General features: G+C 48.2%; 1 protein-coding gene across 2 annotated transcripts in view; it reads left to right on the forward strand.

Annotated features, from left to right (window-relative positions):
* Positions 1-20,410, forward strand: part of LOC146868666 (noelin) — a 207,235-nt gene that overhangs the window by 42,480 nt on the left and 144,345 nt on the right. The window contains exon 1 of one of the 2 annotated variants that reach the window (XM_085612823.1): positions 13,285-13,614. The exons of the other annotated variant lie outside the window; for it this stretch is intronic. Coding sequence (XP_085468949.1) covers positions 13,465-13,614 — 150 coding nt within the window. The 5' untranslated portion in view covers positions 13,285-13,464. Of the gene's footprint in view, positions 1-13,284; positions 13,615-20,410 lie in introns of those variants that run through there. 2 annotated transcript variants of the gene reach the window in all.

Consider the following 20,410-nt stretch of genomic DNA (forward strand, 5'->3'; position numbering starts at 1 on the left):
AGCCTAACACCAGTGCAGGCACTTGTGTTGCAGGGATGACTGTTGTTGTGCAGGAAGGGACACCTTCCTGCAGAAAAATAATCATCAATGGCATTATGCTCCTTCTATGTGCACATGAAAAGAGCAAAAAATGAGGAGAAATAAAAGTATTGGGGAGTACTGGGGAGTACTGGGTTTTTGGCGCTGCTTCAGATTTACAGATCCTTGTAAATCTGGAGCAGCATCAAAAAGCAATGGGTGTTGCATGAGAAAGCCCACAGAAAACACCCATTGCATGCCCCTTTGCCACAGAAAACTGCGTCAAGGAAGAGCATATGTACAAGGTGGTGTTAAGCCATGCAACGTGGCTTAGCAACTCCTTGTAAATATGGAGCAGTGCACAGTGCCATTGGAGCATTGCAAAAAGTGGCGATTCAGTGGCACAATGCCGTTGTAAATATGCCCCAGTGTCAACCATAGTTGAAAAAGGGGCTGCCTGCACTCTAGAAGAGACTGTGAATGGTGCTAAAGGAAAACTTGTGGACTAAAGCTGGATAACCATAGTAAATTAGCCCTTACCCAAGAGTAACTATGGCCCTAACCCTGACTCCTTATAAACTACTTCAAGTGAAACAAGGCTTGTCCCTCAGTAACCAGTGGCTGCTGGTGGGGGCCACAGACCCTTATTTTTGAGGACCAGCGCTTATTTGTCCTCTTCAGACATTTACCAAGAGCTGGAATGGTAAAAACACACACAACTTAAAGAAGGAGAGAAAACAGGAACCTGCAAATGTCAGTTGAGGGGCAGGGAGTGTCTGGTAGTGGATTATAGAGGTCTTGGGTGGATTCAGAACTACTCAGTCCTGGTAGTCGTGTGCCGACCTTTAACAGCACCAGCTACGAGCTTCTTAGCAGAACATTGGGCACCAGCACTCATTCTTTTACAAATAAAGCACTGGCTGTTCATGTCCCTAAACGCAAAGCATGACATGGCCCTTAATATTCCTATTAAAGATGGCCCTGCCTCCTAAGCAGAGCTAAGCCTGTATCAAAGTTTAAAGGTGAAAAAGCTCTTTAAACTTGGCAAGCACATAGACCAGGTAAAGTGGTGTCTTCCTTTAGCAAGACTTGGGACCTCATTTTAACTTTAGAGGGAGGTCCACCATCTATCAGGATGGCGGAGGACATTATGGGTCAGATTTAAGTTTCCTGGCGCATCCCTGCAAATCAGCAGGGATGCACCAGGAAAGATGCGTGACGCAAGTTTACCCATGCGCCACCACAGATGCGCCGCATTTGCAATGCAGACCATCATGGCGCAAGGATAAACAGATGTGTGTCACATCTGCCGGCGTAAGGTTGGCTCATTGCTGGAGTTGTGTCGCAGGCGCAACGCAACTCCAGCACTGTTCAAACCTGGCCTATCCTCAACATGGTGCGTCACACCTTACGCCTGCTTCAAGCAGGCGCAAGGTTTTGACGCAGCGGCGTCGGAAAAGTGACTGAGTGAAGTCTTGTAGATTTTACTCAGGCTCTTTTCCGAGGCGTTCCTGTGACGGAACGTACCCCCCTGCGCCGGAACGACCACATGACCCCTGACGCAGGGTTCATGTGGCACAGGGCTTTACAATGTGACGCATCTCCCTAGATGCATCACGTTGTAAATAGGGTGCAACGTGGCGCATGGTTTACGCCGCCACTGTGTCACAGAAGTGACGCAACGGCGGCGCAAATGTGGTGCACGGGGCTTGTAAATCTGCCCCTATGTCTGCCACCCTGGCCAGACTACACCACCATACTTAAAGATCACCACCGGCCCAGCTGCAGTCTCTGCTCCTTCAAAGCATCTGCTGGATTATGAAGATACTGTAAGTTTGGCCCCTCCTCCATAATAAAAAGATTTCTGACAGCAGAGACATTGGGGTTACCGCCACAGGAAAGTAGACGGCCAGGCCGACTCTAAATAAGGCGGTGGACTGTAAATTTGGCGGACAGGGTTCTCTGCTCCGTTTGTTGTTTGCTTCTAAATCATGCCCTTTTCACCAAAGAGCATACATTGGCTTTAATTCAACAATAAACCAAGATGCAGTAAAAATCTGGGTCTGATTTCAAGGCAAAGTTGGCCCTGCACTGAAGGGTAAATGTTAACCTGTCCCAGGTCACGAGGATAAGCTGCACGTATAATAACTCTGTGGCCCCATCTAGGGTAAAGCTAGGACAGCCTCAAGATAGTGCAACTGCTTCTTGCAGGATAATTTAGATGGGTTAAATGAGTACACAGGTACTAGTGCATGAGATGTGGTGAGAAGGATGAGGCAGAATCGGTGCAACTCAACTAATTACCACACACATAATAAAGATCAATGTCCATTCGGGTTTTTTAGGTTGATATTGATTTCACTTTAATAAAAGATTGAAAGTGCAAGGTCCCTTGATGCTGATTGAAATAGTTTTGGGGTTAGACCACTGTTCTGAAGCTCCTAAATCAGTCCATGGTGTGCTTCGTGCTTTGGTCTGTGGAAACCAGAGCCTAATTTGCAAAATATATAAGTGCAAGGCCCTTCTCAGGAGGCAGCTGCAGCTTACAACACCTATTTTCCCTGCCAGCACTGCCAATGACAGTACCAAAACAACTGCTAACCATCACACTTCTACAAGTGTAACAAGTCAGACTATCCCATGCCCCACAGCTATTATAATGGCTTGGGAGGCAGATAGTCATTTTTGGTCTATTGAACAAGTAAACAACTGTTGTTGTCCTCATATCTAAATTAGATATACAGTGCCACCATGTGGCAGACTGTCATAAATCCCAGTGTTGACAAATAAGTGCCAGGGCCGAGCACCAGAAATTACCGGCTCAAATTAAGTACTAGTTGAAACAGCTCCGTAGAATATGGTGGACAAATATCTTAATGGGGTTATATGGCACCATATTTAAGTTGATAGTATTGACTTAAAAGAATGTTGCAACCATCTCTTTGTCAAGGCACATATTTAATTACTGTTCTTATCTACAGATCTACTCACATAGATTTACCTGCACTTGCTAGGCTGTTGAAATGAACACACTATGTTTGTCAAGCGATGTAATGCCTCAAACATAATGGTTTTATACCTCCTCTGAGAGTCCATCAACAAGGATAGATGCTGATCTGTTCTTGGTGCTGGCAGTGTTTAACATGATAGTTCATGAGGAGAACTCTTTGAGTGAGATAAGACACTGCCACCGAGAGACAGACCCTTCAGCCCTGTGTGCTCCCTCGCTCTATGTGAGGTTTATACTTATTCCTTTTTTGTAGAAAGCCTAGTCTTAAATGTAAAATCAAAACTGAAACTTGTTGTATATAAATCCCCTGTAGACACAGTCAAAAAATGTTGTGCTCTTCAGGATACTAAAGTTACCTGGGAAACCCATGGTTTTGGTCTGGGGCCGAGGTCTGCATCAATATGACTCACTGAGACCAACATCTTGTGAACTACTCTCAAGGAATCCACGTGGCTAAGTGCGCCAGGTAGGCCCAGATGTGGGTCCTGGGCTCACTGTGCCACTGGAATCAAGCTATCCTGGCTGATGAGGGATGAAACCCCGAAACCGGTCCTAGGATGCTTGTTTCCGGTCCAGGGAGGACCTGGCTTGGCAGTCCAGGCTGGGCTGTTCCCATGACGCACAGGGTCAAGACTGATGTGCATACCGCCAGGTCTAAACTGGGGTGGCATGGTGAGCAAAAGAATGATGGATTTAACCCAGATCTCTTGACTGGGGGTGAATGTTTTGATTTGTTCTCCATTCCGTCCATCAATTGTCTGTCTGTGGCACACAGAAAGCCTGGATTAGCCCTGGGTAAGGGTAGCATCACCCAAAAGTTAAAAAAGATATATCTATTGAGCAGGTTGGAGGTTTTATAACACCATCATTCTGCCACCACTATAAACTAGGCCTGGGCGAAGCACTACGCTACGCTCGCGTAGTTTGCGAAGTTCGCGCTACTTCGCACTACGCGAACTGCACGTAGCACAGTGCGAACAACGAACACGCGTAGCGTAGTGTTGCGTAGTGCTGCGGTCATTTTTTGCTTGCTCGCGACCGCGAGCAAGCAAAATGACATCCTAGCGAGACTTTTTCCTTGTTCGCGATCGCGAGCATGGAAAATAAACCTCCCGGCGAGATTCCCAACGCGAGAAGGTCAGGTTTCTCATTGCGAGGGGTCGCGTATGCTCGCGACCGCTCGCGATGAGAAACTACCAGTTCGCGTTGAGAAAGCTGCAGCTCGAGTAAAAATCTACTCGAGCAGCAGAAAACTACAGCTCGCACTGTGCAAGATGCCATTTTCAATGATTGCACAGTGCCGGTTGCTTGTCCGCACTGTGCAATCATTGAAAACAACATCTTGCACAGTGCGAACATGTTACTTCGCAGTTCGCGAAGTGCTACGCGTAGCTCGCGTAGTGCGAACTTCACTTTGTGTAGCTTCGCGAAGTGCTACTTCGCGAACTACGCCCACCCTTACTATAAACACTGTCAGCTTTACATATCTGACACCTGTGATGTTAAAATGTAAAGCATAAGAAGCTCAGGAGGATAGAGCGGCAATAAGGGAGGAGTCCCCATTAAAAACCACTATACAAAGGACATAGGGGACGATAGCTGTATCATTGAGATGGGGCATAGATGCCAACCACAGCTTCGTATTGGGTTACTGCACACCCACAGGACAGCATAGATGGCCCCATCTTACCAACGCAAGGAAAAGATTTCACATGAATGTTGGCACAGTGGTAAAAGTATGGAGGCTGGGATAGGAGATAAAAAGAGGAACATGGGATGGATGCAGAAGAGGATTTCACTGTCGGGAGATTAGTGTTGTCTTGATCATACCCTGGAGAAGAGCCCTAGATCCCTATTAAGACATCAGTAACCGCTGGACCTATCAATGGACTCACAGTTCTTGATCTTCATGCCGGACCAGGGGAGCTCCCTAACTAGTGGAGCAATTATATAATCGAGACCAAGAGATATTGAAGAATGGTTTGGACCTCAAAATGGCTTTTCTTTGATCAAAATCTGCTAGAAATTGGGTCTCTGTTTAGCAGAGGTTTGCACTCTGTCCAAGTAGGGAGCAAAATACTAGTCAGGATAAGTCAGATACACAATCTAAATTAACCTGTGCTTATCTGGTAGCTTGGAATAGAGCAGTCAGGCTTAACGTAAGAGGTAATGTGTAAAGTATTTGCTCAGCACTTTAACTACAGTAACACAGTGAAAACACCACAAAAGACTCCACATCAGTTTAGAAGAATTAGGAAAACTTTGAGAAGTAAAACAAGACATTTCTCCTATCATCAAGCCCCATGCTATGAAGCATAACGGCTGGAAAAGTAGCGATAACCCCTGTTATCGCTACTTTCCTTACGTCTGCTTCAGGACTGACTTAGCCATGCTATCCTATGGAAGGTGGATATCATGGCAAAGTGTGTGAGTCCCTATCAGCAAGCTAACGTGAGATTATCGCTGGGTTTCCAGAGATAATCTCACGTTAGGTAGTTAGCGTGAGGATTTTTATCGCTTTTGAGATAAGCGTTGCTAATAGCACGCTATCTCAGCGATAAAAATCCACGCTAGCCGGCGATAATTATCCTAGCTCTAAGTGCGCTTAGCGATAATTATCACCGGTTGTTGTTGATATGCCCCTTCGTGTGGTATTACCACTTCAAATACCACTGACCTGGTGCACCTTCTGCACTTGTAGGGGCATATTTACAAAGAAATGATGCAGCGCGGTGCTGCAAGCAATTTATCAGGGCCTCGTCATTTTAAAAATGCAGGGATGCTCATTATTCACAAGAATACGGCACACCCCTGTGTTTTCCCTTGCACCGCCACTAAATAGCTGCGCAGCACCAATGCAGACACCCTTGCGCCACAGTGCAAGGTTGCCTGTGTTGCAGGAATTATTATTTATGTGCAGGAAGGGACACTTTCTTGCACATAAACAATCATTAAAGGTGATTTGCTCCTTTTAGGTGTGCTGCAGAATGCAGCACACATAGAAACAACAAAAAACAGGGAGAAATAAAAGTATTTCTTGTTGTTGCGCCACTCTAATGCCTGCTTTCAATGGTGTTGATTGTTGGTGCTGCCTCAGATTTACAGATTCTTGTAAATCTGGGCCGGCATCAAAAAGCAACGGGTGTTGCGGTGGAATACCCAGAGCAACATCAATTGCACGCATATATACCACACCCTGCCTATGGGGCTACCTAGGTACTACCTTACAGGTGCCATACATGTAATAAAAGAGAGGTAGGTGAACTTGTCAGGTTGACATTACAGTTGAAAGCTACACACACAGGCTCTTCAGTGGCAGGCCTGAGACATGTTTTCAGGGCTATTCATGTTGGTGGCACAATCAATGCTGCAGGCCCACTAGTAGCATTTGATTTACAGGCCCTTGGCACTTGTGGTGCACTGTACTAGGGACTTACTACTAAATCAACTATGCCAGTCATCGAAAACCAATTATCATCATAGTTTAGACACAGGGCACTTGAACTTTAGCCCTGATCAGCAGTGGTAAAGTTCCCAAGGTCCTAAGACAGCAAAAATAAAGTTCAGCACACAGTCAAAAAGAGGGGTCAGTAACAAAAAGACAGGGGAAACCACGTCAAAAGTTGCCAGGCCTAACACGTAACTACAATGCTTCTTGCTTTTACAGTAGTGCTGGGTTCCATGTCTTGGGGACTGATTACGAGTTAAGGAGCTTTTTATTGCCTCTGATAAATAATGATACCACAGGGTACGTTATGTATCGGGTGCGATAAATAACACCTTTCACAAGTTCATAAGGAATAAATACCATGAGGGTTTTGGTGTTTAAACGCTAAAATCCACATGATATGGTAAATACTGTATATTTCCCCCTGCTACATTTTGGCAGATTTAACCTGCCAAAATTTAGCAAATGTTGATTTATTTAACACATCCGATAATTATCGTATGCGTTAAATACCTTCTACCCTGTAATTCCAACGCATGCGTAAACAGCAGTTTACAAATGGGTCGAAATATTACAAGGAACTCATTACCCATCCACTTGTGATTTGTTACAGCATAATTGGTACAATTCTGCTTTATTGTGTGGTTTCAGGACAAATATTGATGGCTGGTTATCACAGTTTTTTTTTTTACCTGGTTTAAACATTATTGGTTTGCATCTTGCGTGATATTGAGGATAGCAGTTCTATTTGTTGGGTGATGATGGGGTTTATTTTTTGCCCCTAGCCCAGTGCATCTGTAATTTGACTGCATGAACATACAAGCGGAGTTGAATTAGGTCTGATCCGACCCATTCACGCTCCATGTGCAAGGCCACCTGTGCTGGAGGTCAGGCCTCTTGGAATGCTTTTCCGTGAGATTGCCCAATGGGTGTTGTTTAGACTGTGTTGCCGGTCTTTAAATCTGCTTGTTTAACTAATATTGATGCACAGCACGTTAGCCAATGTTTTGATGCCTTACTTTGGGAACAGTTGAGTGAAATATGCCTCTTTGTTTCAGATTAGTATCCGACATGTTAAATTGTATCACATGAAAGAACAGCTCTTCTATAGCAGTGTGTGTGCCTTTGCGTTGACTGGCACGTTATTGGTTTTTCATTTTGAATATGGTATGTGAGGCAAAACCACATGTGCATGCATGTAGAGGGTACTGGAAACTACACCCGTAACACAAGAATACTGGCTCTCTGTTTCCTTTTGCACTGTTCTCTGAACTCATTCTGACGGACTAGCCCTTGAGTCAACTTACTTCCATGAGCCAGTATGTCATACTTGGTCATTTTATGTGCAATTTGGTACAGTTTTATTAGTTTGGTTTCTCTAGTAAAGGAAAAAAGCACTGGTAAAGCCAATAGGTTTAACCTATGTGATATCTATGAGCTGTGTCAATGCTTTTAAGCTATATTACACAGCAGCCCAGGCTGCTGTTCAATATCACTTAAAGTTTGAAAAAAGCAATGTGATGCGATCAACTGGGGCTGCATCCTAGCTCTTTTTTCTTGCCAAGCTGCACCTCATTTCCATTTCACATGTGTATGTGGAATTGCACCCCTTTACCCCACACACACATGTAGTTCCTATGTGCCCTCACAGCTGCAGCATCACGCAGTACAGTAAAGCTGTCAATATCTTCTGCAACTCTGCTAGCCTACAGTAAAATTCTGCCTTTGATCGACATTTCTCTTCACAGGGTGACCATTTTCGGTATGTTCAACAGGTTTAAAAAACATTGACAATGCCAATAAGCAGGGCTTTAACTGGGCCGGGTCCCTCCTGGTCTCAGGCCCGGCAGTATTTCAAAACGGGCATTGAAAGGGGCTCCTTACAGGCCCTGTATTCATATCCTTAACTTTACAGGCAAAAACACTTATTGATTTTGCAATAATAAGTGTAAAGAAATTTCACGGTAATGTTGTTCATGTCTATATTTCATGTGCTTTACTTAATTGTGCATCTCCTAAGTGTGTCAATCAATCAATCAGTCATTTATAGAGCACGGCAAGTCACCCACGAGGAATCCAGGCATTGCAGAAAAAATGTGCTGTGTGGTTTTGTGATCATTACTCGCGCCTACTCCTAAACCATCTTATGGAGTGGATGGAGGAAAATAAAATTCTCAGCCCCTTACAAGCTGGCTTCCGGAAAAACACGTCCACCATGGACCAGATCTTCCGCCTCGTACTCCTATATTGGAAAACTGTGATCATTGAGAGGGGAAGGCTGTACATGGTGTTCGTGGACTTGAGGTCAGCTTTCGACCTGGTCCCCAGGAAGAAACTATGGGAGACACTAACGGGGCTGGGAGTTCCACCCCATCTATTAAATGCCATCATTAGGCTCCATGAAAACAATTTTGCACAGGTCTGGTATGGAAGGACGGGTGCGCTGACATCCAAATTCCCAGTTCATAGAGGGGTCAGACAGGGTTGTGTCCTTGCCCCGACCCTGTTCTGCCTCTATGTTAACACTGTAATTGCATATCTTGACAATGTTCATGATAATGACGCTCCGTCTCTGGCCGGCAGGAGGGTACCGGCCATTATGTTCGCGGATGATACCCTCCTGCTGTCCAAATCCCCGATGGGGATTCAACGGATTTTAGATGGTTTTGGCCTTTTCTGTAGCCAACATGGCCTGGAAATAAACACAGGGAAGACCAAATTTATGATATTCAACCCCTCAGCCAAAACTAGACCAAACCCATCCCTGAGTTCAGTTACACTTGAGAGAGTAAAAACCTTTCAGTACCTAGGGGTAACGCTGCATGAGAACCTATCATGGGAACCTCATGTAGCAATCAGTCGCATGAAACTTGCACAACTGTCCGGGGGAATTCTGAAGGTAGCAAATTCCTCCACCTACAAACCAACTAGCCCGGCAGTTGTAATGTACAAGTCGCAAGCCAAAGCAGCCGCATCCTACGGTGGAGAACTCTGGGGATACACGGCGGGCACAGGAATCATTAATGTAGAAAACAATTTTTTAAGGCGTCTCCTGGCCCTCCCCCGAGGCACACCCCTTCTTCCCCTAAGAATGGATATGGGTCTACCCTCTATAAAAGAGGACCTGGAACTTATGCCATTAAGGTTCTGGCATAGGCTCTGGTCTACTGCTGAGCTTGTACACTATAGGCAAGAGCTTGTACATGTTATGAATCTGAACTCCTGCGATAAAATTACCTGGCTAGCCTTGATAAAGAAAGAACTCTATCGGCTGGGACTCCCCGAATTATGGGAATCGCCCGAGCAAGGCTGCCTTGGGGTCTCCCGCAAACGCCTTGTGGGTATATATAGGGAGCAACGTTATGCCTCCCTGGTCTCTGCTTCTAACAAAGGGTCCTTGACTGATCGATTTTTGACTTTCAAGGACCACTACCAGTTTGAGGGATTTATGGATATTATTTTTCCCATCCTATCCAGAAAATTGTTCATACAATGGAGGCTAGGGACTCTCCCTATTAAAATTTTTACCCACAACTGGACAAAAAAGAATGATAAAATTTGCCCAGGCTGCTGCAATCATGATGAGGAAGAAACCCACATTGTGTTCTTTTGCCCAGCTTACAATAGACCAAGAAGATACTGGCTAGTCCCGCTATGCAGAAATCTGGGCATTAGGAGTCATCTGCAGGTGTACAGAATACTGAAAACGAACACTGATCCGCACATAGTCTTTGCAGTTGCAAAATTTTTAACGGCTATGTGGCATATAAGGTCTAATATAAACAAGAACTGTGCTGTCTAATGAATTCCACTGTATAGATGTCCGTAATATTTGTATATTGATTTTATTGGTTTTATTATGCTCGTATTTTTACTGATTGTTTTAAATGTATTGTGTGATTCTATCTTTTATGGCCTAATCGGCCGAAATAAAGAAAATTTGGATTGGTAAAGAAATTTCACGGTATTGTTGTTCATGTCTATATTTCATGTGCTTTACTTAATTGTGCATCTCCTAAGTGTGTCAATCAATCAATCAGTCATTTATAGAGCACGGCAAGTCACCCACGAGGAATCCAGGCATTGCAGAAAAAATGTGCTGTGTGGTTTTGTGATCATTAGGGCAAACAGGTCTTGGGTTACATCCTGAATAGCTGGAGTGATGGTGAGGTCCTGAGGTGCAGGGGGAGGTGGTTCCATGCCTTGGCCACCAGGGGCAACAATAAACATCCTCCGCTGTTCGCTCAGTGGATCCAAGGGGTGTAGTGAGGGAGAGGGAGGTGGATCGGAGGTGTCTGGTCGGTTGGTGGAAAGTCAGGCATTTGTTGCTGTATGCAGGACCTTTGTTGCGCAAGGCCTTGTAGGTGTGGGTCAGCACCCTAAACTGACATCTCTTCTGAATTGGGAGCTAGTATAGTTTCGTGAGGTGGGGTGTGATGTGAGTCCATCTGGGGAGGTCTTGGATGAGTCCTGCCCCAGAGGTTTGGATTGTCTGAAGTTTCTTCATGAGGCACGCCATGATTGAGTCTGTTTCCATAGTCCAGTCTGCTTGAAACGAGGGCCTGCATGACGGTTCTTCTAGGATGTAGTGTTTATGTATTTTGTGTGTGTAGTGTATTGCTCTTCTGTAATGCATACTTTAAAATAAGTCACATGCAGGTGTTTATAACGGCCATGATTGAGTTGTATTTGAAGGCAGTGCAATCGTATACATATGTGCGGGTAGCGTGGCACTCTGTGGGGTTTTAGTTTATATGTTCAAGCCACGTCCTTAATTAAATAGACTACACCTCTTTTACAGACTTCCCCACTTTTTCATCCCACTGACAGCCATCCCAATGGGTATCATAAGGGCGAAACCTGGTGGTTTTTGCCAATGCTTGTTTCCTTTTAAAGTCGATGCCTTGAATACCATGACTCGAGGTGCAAATCACATACATTGCAACTGCCGGTTCTCTTTTGCATCGACATGTTCTGACTATTCAGACTACACTGGGACCAATGGAAATTGGAATTGACATTTGCTGTGACAGCTGAGCTGACCGACCAGTCCGAAATGCATTGCAGAAGGACTGCAAAACTAGCACAGAAACGAGTTAATATAAATACTTCTTATGAACAATATAGGCATTTCAGTGTAAAGATTTGACAACTAAGACTTTGACAAGTGAGAGTGTATAGATTATGCAGTTGGGATGCTCCCACGAGAGCCATCCACCTGATAAAACATGACCAAACATGCGCATCTCTCTCTATCAGAACCATGAATGAACGCATCACTCTCGTTTGTAGGAATAACATATTCCAAACACGTTTGAAGAAACGGGTAGCACTACCAGTTTTTTTCCACTGGATGGCGCCAGAAGATAACAATTACAGAGTCACTCATTTCAGGCTGCAGAGGAATTGCATAACACCCAGCGGACATACCAACCATTGTTCTGAAATTTGGCAGTCGGAGGGCTCTCGAAACTGGGCGCATTTTTAAGCATTCGCTTCTCGTACGGAATCTCGGCTACAGAGTTGTAATACTGCGCACACATTTACACTTCACAGCAAAGGGTGCATTTTCACAACGAATGGATTACAAGACGTTTTACAAAGAGGGGTGTTAAGGGGGAGAGTAAAGAGATTGTCTCCTCACCGTGGCTGCGAGATAAGAGGGTGCTGATCTTGAAGTCCCAGAGCAGGAGGGGCGTTTTCCATTGCCCTCTTGAGCTCAATTCAGAGAAGAAAGAAGGTGCTTTCCTGGCAGGCAGCACCGCCGGGGAGGATTAATGTATCACTGACATTAAGCGGGGACATATAAACCCTATCCCAGATTAGGAAACGCAAGATGCAGGGATTTCTGACACAGATGCTTCCATTAAGCGCCCTGCAGGATGCCGCCTGAGTGAGTCGTCTGTCGCGTGGCTGCAGCGGCGAGCACCTGCTGGGCGTCTTAGATTAAAGGGTTAGCTAACCTAGAATGCGCGTGATCTCAAAATGCCGAGTGTGCAAGCGTCCCTGCCGTGCTCTGGATGCGTTTCACTCCTATAACGAGGGCTGAGCGGTGAAACCCATCATTTACGTTAGTTGAATTAAAAGCATGGTTTTTGGAACCTCTGATGAGTGGGGGCTGGGACAGAAGGGGTGAGTCTCTGTGCGCACTGCGTAGAAGAAGCTGTCCGTGGCTGGCCTGTGAAAGTTCAGGGTGAGCTTTGAGTTTGGTGTGTGTTTCAAGGTTCGCGGCGCGGAACACAGTCAGCGCCACTGTCTGTGAGCTGGTGATGTATTTGGCATGGGAGAAGATGGGGAGAGGACTGGGCGCGCGGACAATTAACCTCGGATCTCTCAATGTAGGTTTCTGGAAGGTGCGCCACTTGCCCCCGGATCCTATCTCTTCTCAGGGTGTCTAGTCTCCCATCCCCTGCTCAAGCGTTCTACCTCCCAGTCCCAAAGCACTGGAGGGGGCGGTCTCTCACCGCAAAGCATCCTGACATCAGATTGCGTTTCCTTGGCCGGCTCCTGTCAGCCCCACCCCCTGCCTCCCTCCCTTCTCTCTACCTTCTGCCTTCAGAGAAGAGCTTTACTCGCATCTCTGCCTTTCAGTTCTGTGGTGTTGACCCGGGAACTGGCGTTTTCAGCAGGGCGCCACGCCACCCCAGACTGTCGGTGTAGTGTGTGGGGCTGCAAAGGTGTAAGGTGCCCCGCCGCCTGCAAACACACCCCTCTTGCTAAGCACCCGGGGGCGTGCCCTGCTTTCCCTGCACCTGGCCTCTGCAGTGACTGCTGCCCGGTGGAGCCGTCCCAGGAATAGATCTGATCACCCGGGCGAGCCGGCGCCCTCCACTCCAGGTCTACAGGAGGTTCAGGATGTCCAAGAAACGGCCGGGATCCGAGGAGGGCTGGAGAGCAACACAGGGAGTCGCGAGCACCATGGAGCCCGGAGTCTGCTCAGAATGAAGCCCGTCCGGCGCAGGGGTCGGAGGAGGAGCTCCCAGGCGAGATGTCGGTGCCCTTACTAAAGATTGGGGTCGTCCTGAGCACCATGGCCATGATCACCAACTGGATGTCGCAGACCCTGCCCTCCCTGGTGGGACTCAACACCACCAAGCTCACTGCAGCCAACGCCGGGACACTGGACAGGAGCACGGGAGTAAGTGAGCCGCCCGGGTGGGGGTCCGGCGCTGCCGTGTGCCAGGCAGCCACACGGTGCTCGGTGCACGCCTGCTTACAGTGCACGGGGCAGACCGCAGCTGTGCACACGCCCTGGACGTGTGCTTCAACGGGATACCTAGTTATTCTCAGTTCAGTCAAAGCAGTGTTCGGATTAACATCCAATGAAAGGCAGCCTCAGGGTCCTCGGTGCATACCTGCTTGCAGTGCATAGAGGCAGGATTCTGAAGGCAGCGCCATGCCATTCTAACCATGAGGTGTTCAGTCTAGGCACAGTGAGGGGTCGTGGAAGAGAATTAGTATTGAAAGGCAGCCGCATGGTCCTCGGTGCACGCCTGCGTGCGCTGCCGAGAGGCAGGCTTTAGAAAGCAGTCTCCAACTATTCTCACGCCCTGGACGTGTACTTCGACGGGACGCCCTTATTATTCACAGTTCGGTCTATGCACAGTGAGGGGAATCTAGATGAATGTACAGTGAAAGGCATGCATTCGGCGCGCGTGCATGCCTGCTTCGGTGCATAGGGGCAGTCATCTCGAGGCAGAACGCAGCGCTACCTAAGCCTTGGACATGCCCTTTCATGGGTTACAGCTGTTCTGCGTCTTCCAGTCTAGGACCATCAAGTGGGAAGTTGATGGGAATCGCTTGTTTCCGTCCTAAAGGAGGGAACGGTGTGTGCTGCGGGTCCCAGGGGCACTTCTCTGGACTTTGGATGCCCTCTCCGTCCAGGAAACAGAAGTTGGGGGTTGTATTAAACCGGGATGTCCCCTCGCCCCTATGCTTGTTTTTCTATATTGTACTGGGTGAACCCAGACCAGAGCACAGGAGGGTATTTGTATGGCCTCCGCACACTCAGTGGGCTCTCCTTGGGCAGATCAGCGCCCGGGTTATTCGCGAAGGCGCTGCCATGGGATGGGAGATCAATATTTCTAGCGCCTCTTTCTTAGGAGCAGAGTGCTTGGAATAACGACTGTAGCCTTTGCTACGGACACTGCGACTCGAAGGTCTTTGTAGGTTGTGGCATGGCACCTCTGCACTGCACACACCTATCCTATAGCGGAGCAATGCAGAGAGCGGGAGGCTATATTTAGGCATCTCCGAGCTTTGATGTGCGGAAAGACTGCACGCATGCATTCCAGCAGCACTTTGCTTAATGTTTTGGGATGACAATTTTGTCACGCTGCCTTTCCGAATGGACAAGTAGTGGGTCAGGGTGTTTGTGTGTGTGCTTAGGTGTGTGTTTTGTGTATGCTTTTGTGTGTTTATTTTTGTGTGGGCGTGTATGTGTCACTGTGTGCGTGTCTTTACGCGTTTGATGCGTTTTAATGAATGTGCCTCTTTGTATGCGTGGTTCTACCTGTGCGTTAGTGTGCCCGCGCCTGTCAGAGAGCTGGTTTGTGTGGTGCTGTTCTTCCCCGTGTGAAAGAAGGAGGCTGCTGTGGAACTCAGAGCCCTGGTGTGTAACGAGGACAGGCGCCGGAGTCTGTTGGGTTGGGATCTGCCAGCCCGAGATATCTTGGCTGTGTTTACTTTGTAAACCTTTCAGGTGTCCTTGGGCACCCATCGCCTCCCAGGTCCGCGGAGCTCTGACAGAACTCGGACTCTCGAACCCCTCGGCCCCGTACTCCCACCTCGTCCCTCTGACTACCCTATACGCCTCGCCTTCATCTCACTTACCGCACACCTATGCCCCGCCCTCACCTGCCCCTCTCACTGTTCACACCTGTGCCCCACCCTCCCCTGCCCCTCTCACTGTACACACCTGTGCGCTGGTCCCAGATTTCCCTGACTGCACGCATCTATGCCCCGAACTCGGATCTACATGAAGCCACACCCCCAGATTCCCTTGACTGTTCCCACCTATGCCCCGCCCCACCCCACTGCTCCCTTTTAATACACATCTATGCGCCGCCCAGATCTCCCTGACACTGCACACCTATGCTCCGCCCCTGATCTCCCCAACTGTTCACACCCACCCTCACTTACTCACTAACTGTACCACACCTATGCCCCGCCCTCCCAAGGCCCCTCTGACATTATACACCTATGCCCTGCTCCTAGATTTCCATGAATGTATACCTATATGCCCCACCCTCTACAGGACTCTGTGGATGTGCACACCAGTGCTTAATTTGAGCCAGTGGTTTCTAGTGCTTGGAACCCGCACCTAATTGTCAACACCGGCACTTGTGGTTCTGCCACAAGGTGGTGCTGTCTGAGATGAACACCACTGTCAATTAATAATTCAGTATACATTACAATGGCTATTACCCGCCGCACAAGTCATTCTTATAGCTTTGGGGGCCTGGAATAGTCCGAATTGTAAGACTTGTAGGAGTGTGATGGTCAGTAGTTGTGTTGCGACTACCATTTGCAGCATGACAGGGGCAATGTGTGGTGCAAGCTGCAGTGGCCTCTGACAAGAGCCGTGGCACTTGTTCTTTTAAACAAATTAAGCACTAGTGCACACCTATGCTGCGCCCTTGATCTCCCTTTCTCTTTCCACTTATGCCCTGTCCCAGATCTCCTTGACTGTTCACACCTTTGCCCCACCCTCAGGTCTCCAGGACTGTATACATGGATGACCCGCCATCTACAGGACTCTGTGGATGTGCACACCTATGCCCCACCCCAAGATTCCCTTGACTGTTCCCACCTATGCCCTGCCTCACAGCTCCCTGTCATTACACATCTATGCACCGCCCACATTTTCCTGACACTACACACCAATATTCCGCCCCTGATCTACCTGGCTGTTCCCACCTATGAAGTGCACCAGAACTCTCTGACTGTTCACACATATGCCCTGGCCTCTCCAGACCTCGGTGACAGTACACACCTGTTCACATGCATGCCTTTCCCTGTCTGGGACTCTCTACGCCTATGCCCCACCCTTATGGTTCACACATATGCCCCTCCTCGGATCTCCCTGATGGGTCACCTGTATGTCCCGCACCCGGATCTCCCTGAGGGTTCATCCCTATGCCCCGTCCCCTGGATCTTCCTGACGGTTCACACTTATGCCTCGCCCCCTCGATCTACCTGACGGTTCACCAGGGCTTTAAGTGGGCTGGGTCTCACAGGTGCTGAGCACCGGCAGTTTTTCAAAGGAGGCCTCGAAATGGGTCTCTACTGGGCTCTGTTTTGTGCCCTGGCACAGGCAGTCCGTTTTTCTAGACTGCAGTGACAACAGACACATCGATGTGTGCATGCTCACACTACTCACTTCTCAATAGTGGAGAAGTTACGGGGATGACTTCATGCCAGTTGAGTGTTGTAGGGGGAGGGAAATCCTTTTAAGAGAGCCATTTTCTCTCTGGATTTCCCGTCTCTTTTTGAAACTCAGGGCAGCAACATTGTTGTGGTGTCAGCAGGGCTTTATGTGGAAGCCTTTTCAATATTATATATAAGCCATGGTTGCTACTTATTTATCTTATGCAACTAACAACCATTGACAAAGCCAATAGTCCTGACTTCAGGGCCGGACTGGGAACCAAAATTGGCCCTGGAAAACTGATCGTCATGCTCCCCGTAGGGAAAAAAGGGAGTGCGGCCGAGCTGTTTTCTAGGGTCGCTTTCAGACGATTTTGTTACCGGGGCCAATATTGTGGGCCCCAGTAACAAAAGCGGCCCCCCAGGGGCCCAAAACTGGCCCCCACCATGGCAGCCCACCGGGGAAAAGCCCGGTGCCCGCTATGGCCAGTCCAGCCCTGCCTGACTTGTTTTAGGTATGATGTTACTTGTACCATATATCTGAATGCAATGACAGAAACAGCAAAATACAAGTCTGGTGGCAAACTATCCTAAGACGTTTTAAGCCACGCCCTAATTACATTGGCCACTCTCCTTTGAGAGACTCCCTTCAGTTTTTTCATCCCACTTAAAGCCCTGCGCTTCACACTTATGCCCCGCCCCAGATCTCGCTGGCAGCGCACACCTCAGGTCCATGTGACTGTACAAGTTCCGCCTGAGTGTCCTCCTATGCCCCGCCCCCTCGTCCCTCTAGTTTTCGTCCACTATTCCCCACACCCCAGGCCTCACCCCAAGTCTCACTTACTGTACTGCACTGTGCTCTACCCCAGGTACCTCTGACAGTGCCCCTATGCCGCACTCCCCTGGTCCATCTGACTGTACAAATCTGATCCCCACTTTGTATGACTGCCCCCCATGCTGCCCCCAATGTCCCTCTGACTGTACTCCCCCTTGCCCAGCCCTCTCCCCCTCGTCTCACCTCTTCTTACCGTTGGCCTGGATGTTCATTCACTGCACGGCCACTTCCTCAGTAGGGTTCAATTGTAGCGCGAAGGTAGGGTTCAGAGGCAGCTCGCTGACCTCTGAATTCGAGTTCAAGGTCACGTGCGTCCCCCAGGACCTTCTCCTGGCCGGATCAAGGCTAATGCTCCCGTCTCTGATACATAAACCTTTGAAGCATAATAATTGGGCTACTGAATAGATTGTTCAGTCGAGTTCTGCAGAAGGACATGCCTCAAGGCGCTCTTTAGCCTTTAACCTTTGCAGGGAGCTTAGAAAACGAGCAACTGGTCACTGCTGAAGCGAAGCAAACGTCTCATAAATTGACATCTGATCGTTTCATATTTTCATTATAAGAACATAAAAAGTGGCTTGCGCTAATGACTTTGCTTGTACGTATGCATTTGGAATGTTCTAACGAATCCTTGGAAATTTACAGTTTGCAATTAATAATACAAATGTAAATGCTATATTTTCTTTTTGATTTAACAGTAACTGTATTGAGCCCACTTTCATGCCTTCCCAATTGCAGGAGATAAAAAAAAATTAGACCAAATCGGTTAATTGGGGAAGATCACACAATGACCCAGATTGTGTAACACTGAAGCAGTGCTGAGCGGGCATAGTCTGCGCTTTGTGCAAATTGTGACCCGAATAATACTTGTGCAGCACCACATTAGTAACAAGTAGCATGCCGGTGACGTCATTGGCAACACTCCTGTTAAAAATGCTTTTCTTGGAACGATGCTAAGCATTGTGCTGCGGTGCAAAGGCGAGATTTACACTAGAGGTTCGTCCTCCACTGCAACAACTCATAAGGAAAAGGACACATCTTACGTTTAGGATTATCACGAGACTTGTTTGTACCTGGTTTCATTTACTGCGAGGGGAGGATTCCACGGGGCAGATTTACAAGCCCCTTGCGCCACTTTTACGTCACTTTCCCCATGTATAAAGTGGCGCAAAAGTGGCGCAAGGGGCTTGTAAATATGCCCCCACGTGTTTTAGTAGACCTGGCTTTGCGTGAAATCCTAGGGTGCTTGCACTATTCTCACCCATTCTGCCTCTAGGCATAGACAATGGAGTGTGTGTGTGTGTGGGGGGGGGCGGGGGGCTTGCGATGCGATTTTCGTACTGCACTCGTGACTATTTGCCTTACAAAGTACTATATACAGGCACAATTTGATCAGCGCCGCCATTTGCACAGCTTTGCGCTGCGAAGCGCCAGTGTGCGCCGCAAGAGCACCGACAATTCGTATAGCACGTTTGGGTCTAGGATCGAAGCGGGAAGGCCTGTTCTGCTCCTCAGGTCTGCAGATCTCGCGGGCGCTGTTCACCAGCGGAAGGGGCCGAGCTTTGGGTGGCTTGAGGTGGTCTGTAACAGTAGGCAGAGGTCGGCTCTCCTGCCTGCAGGCTGTAATGACCGCACACACAGCAACCAGCCCCGCGCAGCCTGGCGCAGGGGCCAAACCAGGCTTTCATCGTTGTTACACTTGGTCGATAAAAGGAGTACCAGTGATTTGGGTAATGCTAATTACCACCTTTCATAGAGCTGCCTACCAGCTACCTAGCAGAAAAGTCGCTGGCAGCACTGCTACACACAAGCAGAGTGTTTTTTTCTTCAACATCGTTCCTTCTTCCGTGCGCTCCAATAAACTTGCAGAAATATATTGCTTTATTTTTCTTTGGTAAAACATGTGATGGGATTTGACTCTCGCGGCTGTGCGATCACTCAGAGACTGTCTGCATTATTTTGCGACCCATAAAACCCCGTACTATTGGTAAAGGCTTTCATCTCCACCTCACATCGTTGCTCCCTCCACTCCCACGCTCCCCTTACAACATGACAATGGGGTGCCCTGCTCCTCCCCGGCCAGGATCCCCACTTTCATTTTCAGGGATAGCCTAGCATGTCCTCCTCCATCTGGGCTCCTTCAATGAGAGATGTGGGCAGCCCTGGCCTACCCACTTCCAAGGCACCCTAATATCAGAATAAATGCAGCCCGCACCCCTTCCCTTAATAACCTCATTTTATCCGGAACTTGTGGGGTATCTGAACCCCAGCGTTCACCCTGCCTGCTTTATATCCGTGCCATTGATGACCCTGGCTTTCTTCATCCACGCTCCAATTAGAACCCTGCTCCCCCTCCCCCCACCCCAGCTAGGCTTCCTTTACTCGGCCTTAGGTGGTCGCACACACCCAGCTTTCACTCTGTCTCCTTTACACCAGGACCATCCTCCATGGGGTCTGGGACCTTAGTTAGTCCTAGACCCCCTGCTTTCGTTCTGTCTCCTTTATATCCGGACCATGGATGGCCCTACACCTCCCCTTCCTGACTCAAATGGGCAGCTCGGCATCTCCACCCCTCTGATCTTTTACCCGGATCTTCGGTGGTCCCAGACCTCCAACTTTCACACTTTTCTCCAGGCTCCAAAAGCAGCCCCACAACTTCCCATCTCTCATTTAGGGAGTTCTTCACTCATAAACATTCACACACGGGCACCCTCATATGATGCCCTTCTGGCTC

This window comes from Triturus cristatus, chromosome 1_2 (assembly GCF_964204655.1).
Source record: "Triturus cristatus chromosome 1_2, aTriCri1.1, whole genome shotgun sequence".
NCBI lineage: Eukaryota > Metazoa > Chordata > Amphibia > Caudata > Salamandridae > Triturus > Triturus cristatus.